General features: G+C 31.9%; 1 protein-coding gene across 3 annotated transcripts in view; it reads right to left on the reverse strand.

The window, feature by feature from the left end:
- Window positions 1-24,719, reverse strand: part of LOC130903719 (glutamate receptor ionotropic, kainate 2) — a 113,354-nt gene that overhangs the window by 12,150 nt on the left and 76,485 nt on the right. For 2 of the 3 annotated variants that reach the window (XM_057815958.1, XM_057815959.1), the window contains exons 9-14: window positions 21,526-21,678; window positions 17,469-17,687; window positions 9,837-10,087; window positions 9,393-9,572; window positions 5,064-5,201; window positions 2,027-2,225 (exon numbers count right to left, since the gene is read on the reverse strand). In XM_057815958.1, the coding sequence (XP_057671941.1) occupies window positions 2,027-2,225; window positions 5,064-5,201; window positions 9,393-9,572; window positions 9,837-10,087; window positions 17,469-17,687; window positions 21,526-21,678 (1,140 nt within the window). Of the gene's footprint in view, window positions 1-2,026; window positions 2,226-4,875; window positions 5,014-5,063; window positions 5,202-9,392; window positions 9,573-9,836; window positions 10,088-17,468; window positions 17,688-21,525; window positions 21,679-24,719 lie in introns of all 3 variants that reach the window. The other variant, XM_057815957.1, reaches the window with a different exon arrangement.

Below are 24,719 nucleotides of genomic sequence, written 5' to 3' on the forward strand. Positions count from 1 at the left end.
AGCTTCTCTAATATTTTCAAGAGAATTGATTGCTTAAAAATAATCTAAAAATGTGTTATTTATACAGCAAACTAAGCAAAAGCTGACAATCTAAAAATACTGTATAGAAAAAGTATTCTCACAGACAGTCGCTTTGTGAAAAAACCCATGACACATCTAGAATAAATAATATTAATTTTTGGGTGAAATTGAATCAAATTATTATCCTTACATCACTGATCGGCTGGGCAACTTGCAGTTTCTTCTTCAACAAAGTATAACAGTAGCCATTCCATTTTGACTGTATTTAATTAATTCAAATATCAATTTGATGCAGTGGACATGTACAGGTGATATTTATTCTTCATTTGGTTCTATCAATTGCTTCCTGTTGTCAATTGTTTGCTATTTCTGTATTCCATTTACTCCTGGTTCTGCCTCTTCTCTTTTTTTTTGTCTTTAGAGTTCTGTCCGCCTTCATTATCACTATTAGTCCAAATCATCTCAAGTGTTGTTCGATTTTTTGCACCTCACTCACTATGTTTCATTAGTGTCGATTCTTATTTCATTTTCGTGTTATTTTTTGTAATGTTTTTACTCTACATGTTATTTTCTGCCTCAATTTGTTGGTTAGAGCCCAATATGAATATCTTCATTAAGGTCTTACAATTGTCCGTTGATACTTAACGCTCTACTTTTACATATCTTGTATTTTCTCTGGTTTGTTTGATATTTTCATCTCTGTTTTTATTTCTGTTTTTTTGTATATTTATCTGCACTCGGTATTGCTTCATTTCATTACCTATTCAACTTCTGTATTATGTTTTGTAGAATACATTAGTCCGTTTGTTTATTTGTTTTCTTCAACCTTATGAAAGTATTTTAGTTCGTTTAGATTTCTCAGTCTGTTGTATCCCATGTGTACATTAAATTCATAATCCGCATTTATATGAAGTCGAATAAAACATTAATTCATTTTAAAATGCAATCAATGTAATACAAATATCTATAATATTCGCTAAGTTTTTCAAACTCTGATTATAATGAAGTTTTAGAAGTAATTTCCTCAATAAAATATTTTTTCGTACTATTTAAAAAGTTTTGCAGCGATCAGACAGCAATAAAAAAAGTATGAAACACCAAAAGTCTCAAAGTTAGGTTTAATAATCATATCTACCATCGTTTTTTATGACAAACGCTCTTAATGACTTTCAAACAAGATTATAACTGAAAGCTTCATTTTAAAGTCACGTTCTGGTTATTAAAGGACCGTATTTGAAGATTAAATCAAAGATTACAATTAAAAAGTTACGGAATATCATTTATTAAAACGGTTTCATTATTATTCACAATAATATTATATCTGAATAGTTTGATTTGTTTATTTCAGTCCTTAAAGTACTGTTCTAACTGAGAGTTTGTCAAATTTTCCTTTAATAATAACCAAAGATTATAAATATTACTTACGAAATACGAATTTAAAATGTCATATTAATACAAAAATGTGTGACGACCGCGCCATGTCACCTTGCATTTAAAATATTCAATACAGTGGACATTTCTCGGAACAAATTTTGGGTCATAACAGCCAAAAGAATAGTTTTACGTAAAAAATTTATATAACCTTATTTGTAGAACTTTTTATGAGCTTCATTATTTGCTTGAAACTTTTTTCTCTAAAATCAATATTTTCGGAGATATTAAGTAAAAATCGTTATAACTTTAAAAAGGACGGGGGGGGGGCAAACGAAGCTTTATCGGTAATCATCCTTCCAGGAATTATCTTTTCTAATCACGAACGAGCTTTGTCGAAAATTTCAACAATAACGGGTAGTTTAACTTTTAGTAACACCCAGTACACCTAGTTATTATAATTCATTTGTTAACTTATAGAAACTATTAATTAGTAACAATAATAAATATATAAATTGATATAGGTAGATAAAAATACGTATAGCGTGTTCACACTAAAAACTGAAAGTTTACGTGTTTGAATATTATCGAATTCCTCGTAATAACGCCCTGTATTTACAATTTGTGCACTTACCCGGAAGAAAGCCGCCGTCGAACCGCCTCTAAGGGCCCCGTATTTGATTTTCGTTTGTTTGGCTAAATCCTCGGCCGTCTCGATGGGCGAATCCATTCTCTCCACAGTGAGAAACGCTGCCAAGTTGGCCGTGTACGAAGATATCATAATTAAAGTGAAAAACCACCACATCCCAGCTACCATTCTAGTGGAAACGGCCCTGAAAAGAGAGAAAATAGTTCTATACGAGGCGATAAGGCGATTTCCCCGAGTGAAGTGAGAGAAACCAATTTCATCTTATCTACTTTTTTGGGTTATTATTTGATAAGTTTCTTCAAAATAGGTAGAAAAATTATTCATTGCGAAAAATGCTGATAAAATTTCTTGGAAAAACTTTGGTTTATCATTTTGATATTGCATATTACCTTTTACGTCATGTTTTAAAATAATTAGTGGGGCCTTATTGCTTGATAATGTTAATAACATTTAACTTTTTAACTGGACTTCAAACAAAATAACAACAGGAAGCAGTGAACATAAATACGGCAGAGCGATAATAAGATCTTTCACTCGTATCCCAATGTAATCAATTCAGAGGCTTCAGGTTTGAAGTCGCTTACAACTTCGTCCTTATTGTACAAAGTTGTTACAGGATCCAAAGCCGTGGATCACATGTCTATTTCTTTGTCGAAATTTCACACTAATCAATGGAAATAATTTTCTGAACCATGCAATCTTTAGAGATGAATCGACTTTCACTTTGGTAGATGTAGAAACAATCATATTGTGCATGTCTGTGAGTAAGAAAAGCTTCACGTGATGGTACAAGTGCAAATTGATTTTTTTGTGTGCCAAAATTTGGCAGTGAAAGAAGTTATTGTTTCTTTTTTATTTTGTTAAAGTTTAGCTATGGATCTTACCTCGGTTAGAAGAAGAAGAACTAGAAAACTACAGTTTTTCAGCAAGATGGTGCGTTTCATTGGCATAACGGAGTACTCTAGATTGGGTGCAAGGGGTCTAATAATAAAGCGTTTCTATAACCAAGTTATCGTCTTCAGAGATGGGTAAACAATGATAGAAAAAGATAACATCTTTTTCCTATTAATTTATATATCGTTTCATTTCAAATTTCAATTCAATTTTTTTGCTATAATAACGGGAAATTTCATATATTCATGACTAGTAGACTTCTTAAAATATATTCTGAAGTGATTTCGTAAGAGCTCTTTCGTATGCTTATGAAGAAATCGCTGGCATAATCCGTTTCTTTCAATAATAAAAAAAAGTCGATGAATCATATTTGATTTAAAAATGTATTTCCAGCCAGAAAATATCGTGGATCCGTGTAGCTTTGGATTCTTTCGACTTTAAGAAATTGTATAAATAAAACATTTACGGGGGTGGCTCGAGGTAATGGATCACATAATATAAAAAAATACAGAGCGCGACTAAATTATAGATCGAATTAATCATTTCATCAACTTATTTCCGATGAAAATCTCTAATACCTCATTTGATTTTTTTTTTATTTATATATTCAGCAGTATCACACTTAACTGGACTAATGCTTGTACAGGAAAAATAATTTATTTTATCCAGAAAATAATTTTACAATAAACGAATTTTTATATGAAATTTATTAATAAATTCCATCCTACATAAACTCCATGTCTCTGCGAATGTTTAGAGGAATATCACATAACAAATTAAGTCGCTTTCAATTTTTAATTGAGTATTACGTATTCCACAGTAACCTACTTGATGCAAAGTAATTATTGATCTGTTCTAAGTTTTTTGCTTATGCCAATAATATGATCTTCGATAGTACAAATGTACAAATTTATTCATACATTAGTTCTCCAAAAAATATTTGATTGTGTTTGAAGTGTTTTCAATAAATAATTAAAATTTATGATAATTTTCTTCAGAATGTCTCTTTATGGCGAACGGTTTCCTTGGCATGTACAACGATCCAAAAATCTACATATCTCCTAAACAATAAATTTTACGAGTTTAATGATGAGTACCTTTTTGTTAAATTAATTTTTGCTATCCATAAATTGTAAATGTTGTCCCTGTAAAAGTTACCCTTGACCCCTGGCCTTCAGATAGTAGTGTAGAATTATTTACTTCGTTACTCACACTACAAGGACATACGTAATCATTCATTAAAAATTCAAAATGTTCGAATGTATAAGTTAGAAAATATAATTGAATATAAATTCTGATTTCGCAATTTTAAATACCTGTAACTCAGAAACAAGGGGTCGTATGAGGAAATTCTTTTGCCACAACATTATTTTCACGTCATCTACTTACTTCCGGTTTTTGTTGCCCGGAGATACACAGTATAATACTGTTTACGGGTAAACAGCCGCACACCATCTGACGGCACCGGTTATAAGTTTATTATTATATTATATTCATTTTCTAATGGAAATTATACTGTTTATTTTATTTCATTATTGTGACTAAAGTGAGTTTTGTATTCAAAATATAATATTAGGAACAAAAAAAAATATTTTAGTGAGAGTTTAATGTTTGAAAGAGATTTAAACCTCAAAATTAAAATCAAAACTATGTCGCGAGGTTGCGGATTTACTTACAAAGAAACTACGAAGTAAAGAATGTTAACTACGTTACTACATTAAGACTAGTGACATTACTAAGTTGCCATATTATTAAAAAATCGATACTAAGATTTTTTTAAGTTTGTAAAATTATATTTTGGTCAATAATTTAGTAGCGCATAATTTTTTGAATTAGTTGATAAATACATGATTAATTGCACAACATCGACTAATCATTGCCAATTATTTCACTTCTACGGCCACATTATTCCGTTTTTTTTTTTGAATTCTAAAACTTACTTTGGTGCAATGTCTGAGCCCTGTTGCATGAGAGTACCGACGGTAAACCACAACGAATTCAACAAAGTGAATTGGTTTTCTAGTACAACCGGTACACTGTCACATGGATGCGGGTTGTCCCATTCGTACGGACTGAACCTGCAACCATAGAACAGTTTCGTAAGAATAAATAGACAAAATATGCTTACTTGGGTAGAAAATCGCATCCTTGTTGCATCAGGGAACCGATGGCGAACCACATGCAGTTGAACAACGTAAACTGATTCTCCAAGTGATCTGGATTCGGATTACAAGGATGCGGGTTTTGCCATTCGTACGGGGTGAATCTATATAAAGTTTCATTAGAAGTACGATTTGATTTAAAAACATAAAAAGTGTTATAAATTAGCGTAGCGACAAAATTTGGAGAACGGACAAAATCTCAACGAAGTCTGTAACTCATTTTGTCTTGCACGATTTTGGGAAGCTTTGTCACCTCATGCTTTGGAAAGAGAACTGTTCTCAGTTACTCTGTTTTTTGTTTTATACATGGATGAACGAAAGAGATGGAAAGTAAATTGTTACAGAAAACACACAGTAGATTGTTTACGACAGTGTTTACGTTCCAATTATAACTTGATGATTTGGAAATAGACATTTTCAAGATGCCATCTTCAGTTACTTCGTTTTTTATTATATACAAGAGGAGAATGAAACTATACAGAACATACTGTGTAATAAATGGTTTACAGAGGAGAGTATTAACGAATATCTTGATGTTGAGATAAATTACATCACTTAAAATGGTTCATTTTACCCATCTAACAAATCTGCCGTATCGAAAGAGGCTGGATTAAAAACAAAGAAATCTATAGCAATCTCATTGATTGACCAGAATCAACTTCGTCAGACTACCTACACGTGTTTGGTGGTGGTCGATTCTTAGGAACACGTGTATCATCAAAATAAAAAACCTAAAGAAGTAAACACGCCCACGGAAATTTGTTTGGAGGAACTAATAGCTTTACTGAAGGTGATATCAGACGGTTGACTTTTGGGTTCATTCGGATGAATGATCACTCAAGTGAATGTTCTCTTTTTTTTTCATTCCTCGCTCACAAGACACACACAAAATGAACTTTATTCGCTCATTTTCTCGAATATATCGTCAAATGAATTCGAGTGAACGTTCTATTCGTGTTCATACGTTTCATTTTTCGTTCATTCGGAGTGCGAGTGATTGATGCCGAATGCCGAAATCCAACATCGCTAGATTGGTTTACTAATAAAAGTATTTATCACTTTTGATTCATTTAATGCCTAGACGTTTCATTCTTAATGAAATATGCTGAATGAAAGACAGAAATGAATAAAAATTGAGCCTTCTGATATCGATATATGTTGCATTGAATACTCATGGATGTATTTAATATACCCTATAAGAGTATGTCACGCTAGACGTTCTTTTGATCGGAAAACTTTTGCTCATGCACGATCATGTTTGCCTTCACGAGGACCATTGTGTAAAGAAATTTCACAATTGTCGTGTTTGCAATGGATTGTCCAGCAAATTCTTTAAACCTAAACTCAATTGAAAATGTTTGGGTAGAAATGGGCAGATTTGGTAAGATCTGCCTTAACAAATTATAATGATATGCTGAGTATGAGAAGACCGTGACCGATATATGCTTTTAATCCGGTGATACAGGTTTTCTGCGGTTCTTCTATAACCTGGTAACCACGCGCAATATCGGACACATACACTAGGCGAGCATCACTCCAAAAGAAACGATTCCTTAAGTTCAGAGCGGTAGAGGAACATTTTTCCTATATCTGAATTATTTCTTAAGTCATATCTCACTAGGATAATCCCAGAGGTACCTGGCGCAACACAAAAATTTATTTATTTTCTCAACGTGAACTCTTTTCAGCTTAACACAGCGATGTTCAATAAGTTCGATAGCCTTTTTATAATAAGAATCGTCAAGCCCCTCAAAATAGTCTTAGCTGTCGATATTACAACAGAAAATAATCCGAGGGGACTAAATCTGACGAATAGGGCTCATGAGGTAGCAATTCAAACTTTAATTCATTAATTTTGTGAGCTAGTGCATTGTCTGGATAAAACAAAATTTTCTTCTTAGCCAAATGCGGTCGTTTTTTCTTGATTTCTTCGGTAAAATGTTGAAATTAGTTCGCGTCATACTCGTCGTTGATAGTTTTTCATTTTTCAAGTTAGTTAATGAACATTATCCACCGCGCATTTCAAAAAACTGACGCCATGACATTGTCTGGAGATGTAACCGTCTTTGCCTTCTTTTCTTTGCCAAACATTCGATGGAAACATCTTCACGACGCTGTTTTTGTTTCATTGTGAGCAAACACGGCACCCATCTTGCGCACAGCTTTCTCATGACCATTTAAAGTAATTTTACCCAAAATTAAAATATCGTAATGAATCAAAGAAGAAAATTTTTGAACATTTGTAGACGATTTACTCAACAGGGGGTTCTCAATAAAACCTTACTTTCCATTCTTTTCGTTCACCCATGTATGTACCAAGAAACAACGTAACTGAGGACGGAATCTGAATAGATCTCTGTCCGATGAATGAGTTTAGGTTACGATTCCTAAATAAACTTGTTAAAATCGGAGAGATAAGGTTCAATTGACATTAGGTAAATTCTCCCAATTTTGGTGGTGTTTATACGAAAACTAGAAGTATATATATGGTAATTCGTGAGTAATTAACCAGATTGTAACAATAATAATCATTTTGTCAATACAAGAATGGAATTTTGATGATACAACAATTAATTTTCGATATAACAACTTGAAAATTGAGTATGAACTAGTTTCAGTAATGGTAACCACATGATTCGGATGAAATCAACTACAAATTTTTTGTCTTTTCGAATATCTCGAAAACGGTTAATAAATCGAAATTATTTGTTGATTTATTTACGCAATGTAGACGTCTGCTATGATCGATATAAGTTTTTGAGACTAAAAAAATAAGATATACGGAGTATCAATCGCAGATCTGGTTAAATACTTTAAATATTTTATTGTTTTTAGCAATTTAAAAATTATCCGCCAAAAAGTTGACTATTTTCCAAATTTCTAGAAGCCCGATACCCGTCTTACCTGAGCGCTAGTCGCCGTCCACCTATTTGGGCTTAGTGAGCTCCCATCCCATGTACGGTATTTATAAGGGCCTCAATATACAAAAACTCAAATACATAAAGGTATTCGTCCATTGGATATTAGATTAGAGAATTAGATGTAAGCAATTAAGCGAAGTTGATCAATGTTAATCGACTAAGATAGTCTAAAGAGAGATTTCATCTCGTTTCTTGTAGCCTCACCTAGGCTCCGCTCGATTTTTGATCTTTTGAACATTTTCGGTTCATGAGCGAAAGCCAAATGTCAAAGGGCTCGAAGTGAGACAAAGTTTGAACACTACTTGGCTGACTTCAGTTTGCTTAGTTCTATTTCTAGGCGTTGCAATCACCCACCATTTTCTTTATCACCATTTTCGTTAGAATTATGTGTGACGAATTTAAAATTCAAATCAAAATTTCAATTGCTCGTACTCCGAGAGACAGAGCTCCACGCGAAGGTGCCCGAGTCCATCAAACATGCATTTCGAACTTCAGTTGTAGTTCTTCCAATATCAATTGCAGATTATTAAAACCCTTGCCGACGATTTTGTTTGATCTATAACTCATTTTATAAATTTATTATTTCATTCTCATCTTCTTTGATAACATGTTCAACACAGTTTTTCCAAAGCTCTTGGCGGTCTGCTGGTAGACGTTTCTTTACGAGTTCTACAACCTCTTTACTCAGTTCTGGAGACGCCAATAATCTTGTCGCCATGGAACTATCCTTGATGGTTATTGTCATCCGTATATTCAGTTTCTTGCTCCAAATGCTGACAAAACTTGACGCAATGTTTCTAAACTGGTATAATTGTATTCTTTATTCTTACTACACTGTGCAATTCCATTGTCTTCATTCGTCCATGGTCTAAATACCATATTTCTATTTATTTAAAGAAATTTATGAATTAAATGAATGTCACCAATGTCTAGCGCAGGCTTTCTAGCAGGAATAAATTGTGTACCGACAGCTACGGCCAACAGAAATACATTTATGTTTACGATTCGATGTTTTGAACGGTAAACCGTGGAAATGATGAGTCCACGTGGACTGACGGTTTGTTAAATGTTTACCGAAATTTATACGGGGAGTAAACATTATTTTTCATTTCTTATTTTTGTATGAGTGTCTTCTGTAATTGATATTGGGAGAACTGAAACTTCGTAGTGGATATTTTAAGTTTTTGTGATGGATATGATAATTGGAAGTTAAAGTTAACACCCCTTCACCAGATGGCAAATATTTGACTAGAATAGATAACATTGACGCGAACGTTCTTGTTGTTAATACTTGATATTGATTTGTTATGCAAATTGAATAAATTGTACAAATTTATATAATAATACTCATATAAGAAAGAATATGTTATTTACCTTGCTAAAATAAACAGTAAGACAGACACTCCGAGATACGCTGTCGCCATATAAATCCAAACATCGAGCGATAGCGGCGATAAAAAAGAAAATAAATTGGGAGATTGCTTGATCGGTTTCCTGTAGAGAATGCTAATACCCAGGTTCATGAAAGGCATTGTGAAATCCACTGCTTGCTCTCTGCTCGCATATTTGAAGCATGAAAGGAATATTGTATTTTTTATTAAGAAATGGTTTACAATATGGTTAATTTATGTGGTTTTGCAGTTTTGACATTATTTAAGAATACATATTAGACAACAACTTATCTGCGTCCTAGTGAAGCAAAAAATTTACCCGATTGGGTTTCTATATAAAGACTACATTTCAATTTAACTCATTTGTAATTAACCTTCGTAAATTACTCTGAAATTAAATTTTCATTAATGTTTTACCATCGCTCACCTGTCGTAAGTAATCGTGAGATCGGCTATAGCCAAATCCGCTTTCTGATCTAACAATTCTCTGATGAGACCGTCCCATTCTTTGGTTTCCCTATTCAGAGATCCGTATCTACCGTCTGGCACTAGTCGAATTGTGTAATTGAATCCTAAAACTCTAGATATCTCGTGGATTAAGTCGACTGCGTATCCTTCGAATTGTGCATTGCCTGACAGTTTTTCACTCGTTTCTTTCAGCATAACGTAAGGAGCACTCTGAAATTAAGCGGGGCATTTAAATTGACATAATTTTTCTCTTCTCTCTTGAATTTTCTTTATAAATTATCGAAAATTCAAAACAACAAAAATTAATGTCAACTAATAATCACTAATCTCAATGTATGGAAAAGTTGTCCGTGGGAAAACATCCAATCAAAATTTATTAGAATGAGGTAGTTGTGTTTAGTTCAATATCCAATCTCCTAATTTTGGTAATTCTGGTCACTACATTATATAAATAATAAGAGAAGAGTGAACAGTGAATAAGGATAATAGTGGAAAATCAGTAAAATTGTTTAAAATACAAATGAAAATAAAATTTGAATGTTCCTCATAATTTCAGTGTATGGAAAAAATTTAATTCAAAGTCAAAGGCCAAAAAAATGAGTTTTTCGTGATTATCAACAAAACGGTTAGTTTTATCATAAAAATATATCAGACAAAAAATGTAGATCATAAAATTATCTACAAAAAACGTATCGATACTTTTTGTCTTACGAGCCACCGTTTCTGAGATATAACGATTCAAAAAGTTGTGAAAGGATATACTGTCGTATTTAATGGCTATAATGATTGTACTAGAAATACCAAATAACATCGTCGAACTTTAGCAACATCTTCGTCAATTGATAATTTATTTGATGAACTTATGACAGTTCCAACCAGTTAACAAATATTTCTAACAAATACTCAAAACAAGTCGCGGTTCATTTCAATATTGTAAGAAAAGTTTACTGCTGAAAATATATTGGTGAAACCATTAAATACGAAAACTTTTATAACTTTTTGAATCATTATATCTCAGAAACAGTGGCTTGTAGGAAAAAAAGTATTGATATATTTTTTGTAGATAATTTTATGATCTACAATTTTTGTCTGAAGTATTTTTATGATAAAACTCACCGTTTTGCGGAAAATTGCAAAAAACTCATTTTTTTGACCTTTGACCTTGAATAAAATTTTTTCCGTACACGGAAATGATAAGGAACATTCAAATTATATGTTCAATTGTATTTTAAACAATTCTACTGATTATCAGCTTGATAGGAATTCATGTAACACACAATTGAATTTATCCAATTAGAACTACCAATCGTTCCAATGTACTAAGGATGAAATATCTTTATACATCGATGGTTGTTGTGGATGGCATTAAAATCAATTAAAAGTCTCTCAATTCTCAATAGAGATTGAATAAAATAAATTTACTTGACGTCACACTGTATAAAATCAACAATAACATAATAACAAAATGGTATGTAAAAAAATTTGATGTTCAAGATGTTTAAACTTTTAGTTGATTATTTAATCTATCCTATCTCTAAAAATAAATATGAATTATCACATAACTTATCAATAGATTTCAGAAGTACTAATGCAGAGCTTCCTTACTGATTTTGATTTCACCAAAAGGACTCTTCTCATGGTTGAGACGACGCAGTACATATATTTACATTGTATTTTAGTGAAAAATATCTTACATTCTAAACACAACAAAACACAATGAAAAATATTACATTTTGTATCTATAAGATTAATTAATATTCCGTCATTTTATTTGACTAGTCTAACCTAACCTAACCTAACCTTACATAACCTAACCTAACCTAACCAATTGCAAGTGCACATTAATTATGTTATGTGGAATTTTACAAATTACGACATCCGCAAGTTTTAAATATTCAGTTGTAAATATTTGATATATCATAAACATTGTAAATTGTTTAGTATCTACCTAATGTGAAAATTCTAAGGGCTTAGGAATTCTACGTTTTAATTTTTGGATTTTCCAATTTTAGAAAGTGGTACTAAATTCCAGATGAAACTCACAAGTTGTATTAAGTACTCGGACTACCTGAAATGTCCTCGTTTCGAGTTGTCGCATATTTATTTCAACGGATTAAAAATCATCACGAGTTGTAATGCACCTAAATGGATTTATTTGAACAACCCGAACATGGAAAAGCAGTTGTTGAACAAAGGATAATTAACAAAAGCCGTCGCAATGAGAGATAGATTCGAGCGGAAAGTCTTGTTGTATATCTGATGGAATTAGGAAAGTTCTACTTCCAGTTGATCGAGCCATCATTGCCGATGTATATAGTGGACATTCATGTAATCGAAAACTCAACCATATACTGCGAATGAGATCAAAGAACTTGGTAGTATCGACTCTCTACCAAATAGTCCGGACCTTGTTCCGTCAGATTTATTCAGATCCAGAGGGAAATTCTTGCGTGGAAAAATTTTGAATCCAAAGGAGATGTTTTTACATCTAAGCCCAAAATTAGATTTTACCAAGGTCTCAAAGAGGTTGCTGGACGTTGGTGTAAAACAATAGAATATGATGGGCTAAACTCATTATCAATATTGAAACTTTTTTTTTAATAATTATCAAACAAACAATGGAAAGCGTCAGTATTTATGTGACACCCTCTATTATTTACGTCGCTTTTTAGTGTTTTAGTTATGCTCTGAACACTGAGTGTCCATGCCTTTCTGACGTATAAGTGTTCAGGAAAGATAGCGATTGACAGATTGAAAGATTGACAGATCTTGTCGTCCTGTAGTAAATCCCAAAGCAACGTATTTCCAGGATGACAAACATTATCAACTTTAAAACAAGCTGATAATCTTAAATATGCAGTTTTTTCTGGAGGATGATCGAACTCGTGCAAATCCATACCAGCATGTCTTGATCTGGCAAGTTCATTTTCGCAAACGGAATCTTCTCCATCAAAATCTGCTATGTTCTTCTCGGATTTATTGCTCATGCGCGAAGAATAGCTTCCTTCTACTACTGCTTCTTCTCCACTTAACAAAATGTCTAAATTATAGTGAGTATTTCAACCCCTTATCCTGGGGAATATGTCTATGATAAAAGAAATGAAATATGGAGGAATTTCGAGAAATATATTTCATTTGATACAATACAGGAAATATCCGGTAATATAATATCAAATGTATAGTAAGTAAAAGAAGAAATGCGTTTTGTTTGTGTAAAATTCATCTTCTTTTTCCAATAATCCATTCTTGTTTATTTAAAAGTATGAAAGTTCTTTGGATAGTCACAGAATTGATAGTACTTTCATCAGTATTAAAAAAAATATGTTTCAATCGAAATGAATGTATTCTTTTTATATAAACAAGTCTAAGAGCAGAAAGTCAATTATAAATGAATTTTCAAGTGCCCTAGCAATGAAACCATCAAATATACTTGAAATTCCGGCGCGTATAAATTTCTATAGAATGTAATCAAACGAGTGTGCATCAGCGATGCGGAAAAAAGTTAAAATCCCTTTTCCAATTAGTATACCGTTTCGAGATGAAAGAGCAAACTTTCTGGAAATACAAAGGACAATTATAAACTCCCTAAAATGTTGTTATGCAAATATCATTCGTAATTTTCCCGGGAATTATATCAAGCTTTTATCTAAACAGTCATTTGGAAATATTGTTAACCCTTTCAATGAGTTGTACGCTATAGAAATATAATTTTCCAAAATGGAGATTTGCCTAATCGTGAGACTAGGGATCTTTCGTATTTTTAGAGAGATTAGATACATATTAAATTCCCATGTAATTTATTATTAGCAAACGATATTTACGAAGAATATTGTATAGCAGCATATTTATAAACAACGAGTAGCATTCCAGGACTTAACACAAAAAATTCGGAAGTTTCTGAGAAATAGTTTTTTAAAGTTGCGGAATCAGGGACGACTGATTAACAATGATTAACAATCCGTAACTTTTACAGGGACAGCCTGTACAATCTATGTACAGGCTGTATGTACAAGATAGCAAAAATGCATTTTTCATTCGATTTCTTAACAAAACTCGATAAAATTAATGGTTTAGGAGATATGTAGATTGTTATACATTGTTATAAAGAGAATTTCTGAAAAAAATTATCATAAATCGTAATTATTTATTGAAAATACTTACAGGAGGTATTAGAACACATTAAAAATTGCAATCGACTTAATTTGTCAGTTTTTTCAAAACCTGTTATCAATAATAATCACGACGTATTTAAAGTTTCAATATGGTAGAATTTATCTTTAGTGAATATGCTGACATGTATTTGATGTATGGTTTAGTTTCTGGTAACTCTTCAGAAACCAAAAGGTTGTATACTGAATGCTTTCCGGACAGAATTATACCCGACTGTAGAACTTTCGTTAGTTTCCGTTTGTCTACATAAATTAAGAGAACTAGTCATTTCTGCAATAGTTATTTGTATGCCAAGGACTGAAAGTGCCAGTATTTCAGCAACGACGTACACAACATTTTTTAGACGACGCATAAGATCCAAAACGTACACTGAGGAAAGAAAATGAATAATAGAGAAATATAAACATTTTATCTATTGAAAAATAAGGATATTTGCAATATCAATATTAAGTTATTAATTATTCGTAAAAAGTAATGTTGATTATACCTCCAGGACAATTATTAATATTTATTGGATTGGATGTAGATGGAATATGTATACCTCTACTAGATGTTGATCGAATCTCTGTAGATGTGTTTGTGTCATCGAAGTGAAACTGTCAACTGTCAATATTGAAGTGACAGTCACATTTAAGGAAATTAAAGTTGTCTACTCCAGAGCGTCCCGAAAGTGTTTTGCGGTACGGAACTGTCACTTTCACTACATGGAACGAATGATTTCCCATCTATGTTAGGTAATATTCCTCTAAACATTCGCGGAGACATGTGATTCATGCACGATAGAGCCACTCCCCACTTCCTAAATGACGTGAAAAATCATCTTAATAACATTTTTCCTAATAGGTAGTTTGGTCGGGAGGTCCAATTGTAAGGCCACCACGTTGCCCTGAATTAAATACAATGGATTCATTTTTTTGGGGATATCTTGGAAGTTTGGTATATGCAACATCGATAATCACAAAGAACGAGATGATTTTCCACGGAATATCCTCCGAAGGAGCCCACTTCGAACATTTATAGTATTTTAGTCTTTTTTTGTTTTTATTTGATAAGTTGTGGGCTAACCAACTAAATTTTTCTATATTTAAATTTCGAAGAGTACTTTTTTATTGAAAAATCGATTGAAAAATTGCTTTTTGCTATTTTTACGGTGAACCTGTAGAACCATTGGGCACGAACCACCCCTGGCCTTCAAATACTAGTTTAGAATTAATTATTCCGTCAACCACACTACAAAGATATACGTAATCAACCATAAAAAACTCATAACATTCGAATGTATAATTTATAAAATTAAGCACTATAGTGCACCAAGTTCTCCAAGGCAGTTTTTTCTAATCTAATCTAAATTTCTAATATCTAGTAAAGTGAAATGGTAAAATGAAATATGATGGATCAGAAGAGATGAAAGACCGCATACAATCTGGAAATAGAACATACTATAATATAATAGATTAATAGAAGACTAGAGCTTGAGTACCAAAACCAAGTTAAAAAATATCGAGCAGCAATTAGACCTGTTTTTACTATATATTGTAAAAACTGTGTCTCACGAAGAAAGAAGAAGAATACCTTGGAGTGAATGGAGAAGAAAATGCGGATAAGAATATTTGTAACAAATAAAATAGATGAGAATGAATATAGAAGAGTAGGGAACGAGGAAATGATATGGATAATTGGTGAACAAGTTAAATTCATAAAATCTGAAAGTTTCAAATATACAGAAGGACGGTATCTGGATTATATCATAATATTAAAAAGATTAGACCAACGGAAGGTAGACCAAGAATAATAGACGATGATAAAGTGATATAATACATTAAGATAATAATCGAAGCGTTAGATATAAAAGGAAAGAATACAAGAAACTAAACGACAGAAATATCATTCATAAAAAAGAGTATGAATGATTTATTTCAATTAATATTTTTAAATTCAGTTTATTCCCGAATCCAAGTCGGTTCATCGATTGATTTGGATCGTTCTAAAAGTTTCCAAAGATACACAAAACGCCCGCGTTTTGATGCTGTAACAGCAGTTTCTTTATATCTCTAGGGAAATCTGTTGATTATAAAAAAGCCGTGGGCTAAACTGATCTGGAAAACCTTTGTAAATTGATAAGATGTATCTGTAAACAATTTATATACAGTCTAACACGTTTTTTGATATTATTCATTAGGTAACAATGTTTGTAGCTAATACAAGTAGTATAAAAAGTAGTGAAAATAGTAGAAAATATATCGAATGATCGAAAGCAGTTTTCAAAAAAATTTATTGTAGAATCTATGATTTTGGCAATCTTATACAAGATGATATAACACAAATTTATTATAAAAAATCGTAAACAATATTTAACTATTGAATTGCCTTAGCTTACTTAGTTCCATCTAACAATTTTATAAATTGCTATCGTTGTGAAAAAGATGTTTCAACTACAAGAATGAAAAATTATAAAAGAACCCCAGCGGAAAACCCTACAATAAAAAAGCGAATATTTTGATATTCTTTTGTACTACGAGGTGTCATAAGAAAATATGAATGAAGGTTTTTTTTAACTCTCAGAATAACTGTGCATAATGAGCATTTGATATGAATGAATGGATGACTTGTGGAGAATGACCCCATGGAGTAACCTCTTCTAAAACTTAATATTAGTCTTATTACAAGTTTTTTTTGTTTCTATGTGTCTTAATAATAAACTTATCTGTGTTCACTGCTCAGATTGGATATCAGCAGGCGTTTCAAACTTCCCACTTCACTATTATCTCGCACATTTAACTAAATGTCTAGCACAGTGGGACGATGAATAAAATTCTGTAGCAGTCGTTCTTCTATTCCACCTAATATATCTCGTAACTTCGATTGTTTGAAACAAGCAGTGATAAGTTTGAAGTAATTTCGATTTCTCAATCCGCTACTGAATCTGCTTTGAGGATTGCAGTGTCTGCCATGGAACAAGGATCTTAAATAACCATTAATATCAAGCTGAAGACAAAGTAACTCACGAAATACTGAAATCTGTATTTGGTGATTAAACTTTTAAAGTTTTTAAAAGTCATATGAATGATTTAAAAGCGGAAATATGCAAAAATAGTACGAACTAATTTTATATAAATATAGATTGTGGTGAACTGTAATGTTTGCGAAACGATGCAATCAGACCTGACAAAGAAACCGATGGTTTTCTTTCAAGTCGCATTTGATTCACAAGTTTTTACCCGATGTTTGATCACATTCACATTATTGTAATTTTGTGTTCTTCCCAAAAATAAAGGAAGGAGAACGATAAGAATTACACAACAGTGTCATCCATAATTGCTTCCAGTCATGGACTCATAGTTATGATGAGTGCATATTTTCTCATCATACTTCGTACATTTCAGCTGGTATATTTATAACAAATATTGAAAAAAAAACTTACCAACAACGTTGTGACAACAAAAGTTTTGTTCTGTATAATCTCCACAATCTGCGTATACGCTTCCCCGTAGGTTCTTGTAAAATTAACACCTTCAGTGGAATTCCACGTCCCGATTTTTTTCAGTCCTTCTCTGCTAAGCTCTATTATTTCCAGGACGAAGTCGGTCCTGAATCCCTGATGATCGAACTTGATGACTCCCGTCAGACCCTTCATCTCCACCTGGGAAATCACTTACATTGAAAGAGGTGCGAAAACGGAGAAAAAACGGGAAAATATTTCACTGAAACACACCGGTTGGTGAGTTATTAAGTCGATCACGTTGTAGGCGAAAAATATTGGAAATTTTCGAACAAGATGGATACAAATATTAATGGATGTTGTTAGTTTGACGGTTTCGTATCTTATATTATTAAAAGTGTCAATTCGCGGTAGAATTTTTTATTTATTATTTTTAACGGTAATTTTTAGTTTAAGCATGATTTAATTCGATACAAACGGAATGGAATATCCACAAGTGCAAATATATGACGTTAATGAAGAGTAAATTTTCCTTTTTTAATAGTATTTTCCACGATATTTTATACTCATTAGTAAATATTTTCTATATTTTTTGCATTTAACTGCAATTGATCTTTTTCGAGTTTACACGAGAGATTGGATGTCTATTAGAAGTGCAATCGTGTGCCTTTGCGGTCGTTCCATGGTGAGAGTCTCTGGTTGATGGATAAAAATTAAGTAATTTCCTTTTCAATATCTTATTATTGAAAAAATAAAATGTTTGGCGTGATTTTTGGAACAATTATTTAGGTTGGGAATGAGTTAAATATTATATGCTGATGATGACAAAGTTGAATATATGGAAATATACGTAAAAATGCATTTTTATTTTGATAAAGATCATTTTACCTGTTTTTCAAACAGATTTGCTATCAAAAGAGGCCTAAAATCAAGACGAATCATTACGAAATTAAAGTTTGTAGAAACTAATGTCCATTGTGTTAAAGCTAAAATGATCAAATCTGGTTGAAATGAGTGAAAAAATTGTTGGAAAATTGAGGAACAAAGTAATAATATCATAAAGTGTGGTCCTTTCATTTGTACAGTGAGTTTGACCGCAGTGGGATAGTATCCTAAAAACTGGATTTTCGGCATTCTTTGAGTCATTTTATTTCACAGTCCCCGTTTAATGAACTAGTCAAAAATTTTGCGTTTTGTCCAAGCTGCGCTATCATCGAAAAGCACTGAACATTTTTTTGGATCTTTGACTATGGCCCATCAATTATAACGATTAACCTCTTGTGACATTTCTGTAACAAACTATAGCAGATCGTACATAATCCAGGTGGACTTTTTTTTCGCTACATACCGTACTAACAAACTAATAAACAGCTTTACACAGAGATAGCACCACTAGTATATTATAGAAAAGTTCGTTTTCCGTTGCAAGTTGGTACATGACGCAGTTTTCATTTAAATAAACCAGGTAAAAGCCTAAAATTAGATATTTGATAGATGCCATTTATCATTGATAAGTGATGGTAAAAACAATTTACCTACCACCAATATGTAATATCAAACATAACGATACTAATATGAGTTTCGTAATGAGATACTTTACCGCACTAGAAGAATAAAAAATTAAACTTCCTTTATTATAATAATTAAACACAACACCTGTACAATTAGTGATGTTTATTCCAGCTAACGTGGAGGCAATTGAAGAATTGTAGTTTTCAATTTCAATTGAATTTTTTGTAGAAACGATTTCTCCTTCCATTAATTTAGTATCTATATTTTTTTGTTTTCTAAGGATGTTTCTACATATCCTTTAGCGACACTACTGGATTTCCATCCACCATGTCTCTTCAAAATGTGCATATCAACACCAGCATCAGCAAGTAGGGATGCTGATGATCTTCTAAAACAGTGACCTGTATATTGTGATGGATTTGGTAGCTTCAGAAACGTTGCTATTTCTTTTGGAATGCGCCCAAAAGTATTGATACCAATTGGTTGAGAAAAACATTTTCCATTTTTATATAAAATAAAAAACCGGTCATGGACTATATTTTGAGGACGAAGTCGTACATATTTTCGGACGTTATTCAAGCAGTCAAAACCAGCGATGTTTCCTCTAGTAATAGCACAATTTATTTCCCCTAATGCAGTTTGTCAAGATCAAGTAGGATACTGGCCAGCTTGGTAAAAAAGGATTAGGTGCAAATTCCCTAAGTTTTTAGGAGTCTTCCAAACCATAAGAGAGAAATGTGGTGTAGGTTTATGCTCCAACAAAAAAATATGATTCCTTCAAAGATTTCTTCACCACAGAGAAAAAAGAAATAAGAGTTCGATAAGATATATCACAATTCTGTAATTATTGAAAAAATAATCAATATATTGATTTTTCAAAAAATAACGTAACAAAATGTTTTATTTTAAAATTTATGGTTAAAGGTTATAACTGGTTTGAACCAACTTTGGTGGGTAGAGTATATATGCTAGAACTTCTTATGAAAATTCGAATTTGGAACGCAAAATGGGATTATTCTAGAGCAATTCAAACCATAGTATTTGTTTGGGTGGTTTGTTACTTGTGTGACAATCAACGAAATCACAAAGGGAATTACTCAAGGAAGACTATGTCGAAAATCCGCCGTCGATATATTTTTATATAAAAAATAAGTACAAGATATCCGGCATAAGATCCGACATACAGCAAACGCTTATGGGAGCAATTGGGGACAATTTACCTCTATATCAAGCTACATTCCTCAGGGGTCACTGTTTAAGACTGTCAAGGGAATTAAGTTGTTGTTAAGGTGATCAAACCATTCTGAGTATGAACCTAACCTAACCTAACCTTGAAATTTTTTATTTGCATACCATAGATAACTTAATTTTAAAACTTTATTTACTCTCGTAATTTTTCATCAAACTTTGTCATTTTCAAGGAAAAATCCAATAAGCAAAGACATGTTTTCAATAACAACAATATTTTACAGTTTCCCTTACGAAAATCTAACACCAACTACATATTCACTCATTTAAAAAAATTATATCAATTCCGTTACTAGAAGAACTGAATTACAGCCAACTATTGACTTTTTCAAATCAACCAACAGATAAAAAACTTTTGTGTTAAATTTTAAGGTTAGGTTAACATTTCAGTAACGTTCGATTGCCTCCTACGTACCATTACTTAACAATCTTAATATAGAGTAAAATAGAAACAAGAAAAATTGATGATAGTAATAATTCCGTGAAGAAACAAACACATTACAGGAAATATCTGTCTGCAGTAGTGCTTTTTCATTGTAAGGCATTACTATATCGTAAGTGATAGACATTCAAACATATTTCAACTAGTATAGGTGACAAAACAGACATCATAAATTAACTGTTCCTTTGAGTAACCACATAACACATAAAAACCATATTACTTATAATGGAATTCTAAAATTTGGCGAAATCGCGGCGAGTTTGATATGCTTTTTATGCACCAGTGAGTTGTGTATGTTGTTTCCTTGAACTAATTTCAAGGAAGGTCAATTTTATTTATTAGTTTGTTTATATTGTAGAATGTTTGAAACATCCGTTTTGGGTATATAAACGAGTTTTTTTTAGCGGAGTTAGTGAGTTTATGATAATAATGAACGAAACGACGTAGACAAGTAACCATTGAAATTAAATACACAATACAAATTAATTAAAAATCAGCGATAAGTTGATTATTATATAAGTTAGTTAAATCTAGTGTAAGTGTTTAAATGAATTAAGTACGTAAAAAACAGTGTATATAAATTCACCCCATCGATAGAAATAGGATAAATAAATAAAAAAGTATTTATCAAGAGGAGAAATATTTGCTGTATATTTTGTATATTTATATATTTAAAATTAAATTCAATATTCACATATACCTGCAGCATATTTGATGAGTGTAGTGTAAAAATTAGAGCACTTCACCCTATTGCCCTGATAAACACCGTATAGAAAATTAAATCGGTACATGAATGTGGAGAATATTTCGATTTACTCATAAAATAGTTCAGCTTACCACTTTCATATAATTGATGAGGCTGTATCCGTGAGGCCAAAAATCCACAGCATCGCAACTCAGCGGTTTGATATCAATTTGCTGGCTAGTATCCAAATCGTGTAATGCTTTGGCGAACAAGTGGACTGCATCGTACATTAATGCCGTTTCTGCCTGTAATAAAAGACATTTGATTATCTTCTAAAATCTATAATAATATGGGTCTTACGAATTGTTTCACCAATGGAAAGTTGTTTAATGTTATTTTGATAAAATTTAAAACGCTCTGTATTAAATGAGACCACAGGTTCGTCACCGATATGAAAATATAATAGTATAGATACAGGGTGCTTCTAAATTCATGCGACAAAATTCAGCAGGTGATTGCTTGTATTAATGAAGTTGGGTTTTTGCTATAACAAAAATTTCATCAATTCATTAGAAACCTTAAGCATTCGTCCCACAAGAAAATAGGAGAATTTTTGATTCGCAGGGTATATTACACCCCGAACTATACATATATGTACTACAGTTGACACTCGTTATCAGTTAATTCTAGTTTCGACTAGGAAAAACCAGTTTTCACAAACCACTTCCGTTAAAACTTGTTTATACTAGTCAAAACTAGAGTTATCTTCTTTCTTTTCATTGGGACTAAGTTGGAATTTATGGAACCGTTGTGGTGATATTCATATTCAATACAGTGTTTACACCAATACTCACAATTTCACTGTCTGTCACGCGTTTCGATAACCAAGTTATCGTCTTCAGAGATTGAAGATATGTACTACTCTTTAGTGATATAGAGTGGTATATATGAATATATGAAATTAAGTGTGGATATTGTGACGAGAAGTATATTGGGCAGACTAAGAGATCCGTTAATGTCCGGTTTAAAGAGCACATAGCTCATTTGAAATATGGATGGACCGAAAAATCAAATATTGCTAGTCATAATGATGACATAAATATTATTAATGTGAAATTTTTAAAAAATGTATCCAATAATAAATTGTTGGATGCATTTGAAAGCTTTGAAATTATTAAATGTAAGAGTAGCTTAAATAGGGACAAAGGGACAATTTCTTACAGCCCACTCTATAGTTTAGTAGTCAAGGAATAAATGTGAAAAATCCTGCCAAGGAGGCTTTTTCCGCTGGAGAAGGTTTATTGGTGGGAAAAAATTTAGTATAAAACAGGTAAGTCAAGTCATTAGATTTTAGTTCACCTTCAGCCTATGAAGACGATATTTGGTTATCGAAACGCGCGTCAGACAGTGTAATTGTGATACCATACTTTCCTTATTACTTATCATTTGAGTAGAAAATTTATTCCTCATTTTGAGTTCTTTACACATTAATTTCCACTGTTGCGTTCAAGTTTATCAAACATGAGTAAGGTTAAAATAATAACCTAGTGGCATCTAAAAGGTACAAGGACAAGAGTTAACTCTTTTTCGATAGGTGAAAAAAGCTCTAGTTAGAATCCTGGTCATTTTCCACAAGTTTTCAATATATTTGTGTTTCAGACTTTATTTACCGTTTACTTACGCTAAGTAAAACACTGCATGGTGGAAAAAACGACAAAAGTCACGTTTCTAGGAAGAAATTTCGCACTTCTTTTAGTAGCATTCTTCAAGAAGCAATTTCACAATAAAACTGTGAATAAGACTAAAAGCGAACAAATAATTTCACAAATCTCACAAAAACGTATGGTATTTAGTATTTTTAAATGGGCATCGGATGATTTTGACAATTTCTTAGATTCCCTAATACTTATGTCAAAACTTCAGACGAAGACTTTGGAAGAGTGCGCGTGAGGTTCGAGATCGGCGACGCTTAAATAGTATCAGTCAGATGTATGAAGTACTTGGGTATAGATGTGTCTTCAGAAGGATGAATTATTAATAAAAAACTCAGTTCCTCACAGGCCACGGGAGTTTTGGAGTATACCTGAAATGTATAGGTGAAAGTGAGAACGAGAGCTGCTTGTATTGTGAACACACTGTGTTCCACTGCATGAAATTCCATAATTAATGGACAAGACTCAATTAACTGTTGAATGGATTGATGATAGGCAAAATAATAATAAAAATTGTGGGGAAAAGGAAGACAACATTTGATAAATAAAGAAAACAGTACAGAGAATTAAAAAAACTAATAGAATAACTGCTGTTCATGCAATTAATTACAATGCCACGACAGTTTAAACTTGCCAAGCAAGTAGAATAATATTTTTATTATATTTCACGTGCTCAATTTTTTTTAATATTAATAATTCCGACTTTTTATTGTTTTAATCGAATATAGTTTTGGAGCAATTATTTTTTTAATGGGAAACACAATTTTTCATTGGTAGAATCCCCAGTGAAAACTAATTTTAACTGATAATTTTCTTAAATCAGATGAAACACGTTAAACTAATAAATTCTAGTATTTCCTTGTCAAAAATGTGAAAATAGTAGTTTTAGCGCCGAGGATATTAGTCAACACTAGTTTCGACAAGTAAAAACTAGTTTTAACGGAAAAGGTTTGTGAAAACTAGTTTTCCCTAGAGGAAATTAGAATAAATTAAAAACGGGTTCCAGCTGTAACATATGTACATAGAAAGTTTGTTCCTCACGAAGTGGATGAAATAATATTATTTCAAATTAGTTACATTTCGTGCACTTTTGGAAAGCTACTTCAAATTTCAGTCTATATTATATTTTTAAATCTAAAACACTAAAAACTCAAACAAGTAATATTATATATCCAGTGCCTTGTACTAATATATAGGGCAGACATCTCAGTATTTAGAAATTAGACTAAAAGGTCATCGATACGATAAAAAAAATTAAACTACATTAAGGAATCTTGAAATATCAAAAAAACATAAATTCAATTATAAAGATTCAAAAATCCTTGAAACGGAATCTAATCCTCTAAAGAGAGTGAGTAAGTAAATTCTAATAAAACTAAAAACTATATATTTGAGATGTAAGGACTAAGAAAAATTAAAAGTTTGATTTTATTCTTATTTTGATATTTATGATGAAGGTGATCTATTGAACAATATAAATAAGCAAATTGTCAGTGTCATTTTGATAAAGAATTAAAAAAAAAACTAATTTTGAAACAGTAGAAACCTAAAATCAAAAAGATTCAGAAACATAAAAATATTATATTTTATTGAAAAAACGGAATATTATGATTGAAAGCAAAGCGTAATAGGCC

The sequence above is a fragment of the Diorhabda carinulata genome, chromosome 2 (genome assembly GCF_026250575.1).
Source record: "Diorhabda carinulata isolate Delta chromosome 2, icDioCari1.1, whole genome shotgun sequence".
NCBI classification, from domain to species: domain Eukaryota; kingdom Metazoa; phylum Arthropoda; class Insecta; order Coleoptera; family Chrysomelidae; genus Diorhabda; species Diorhabda carinulata.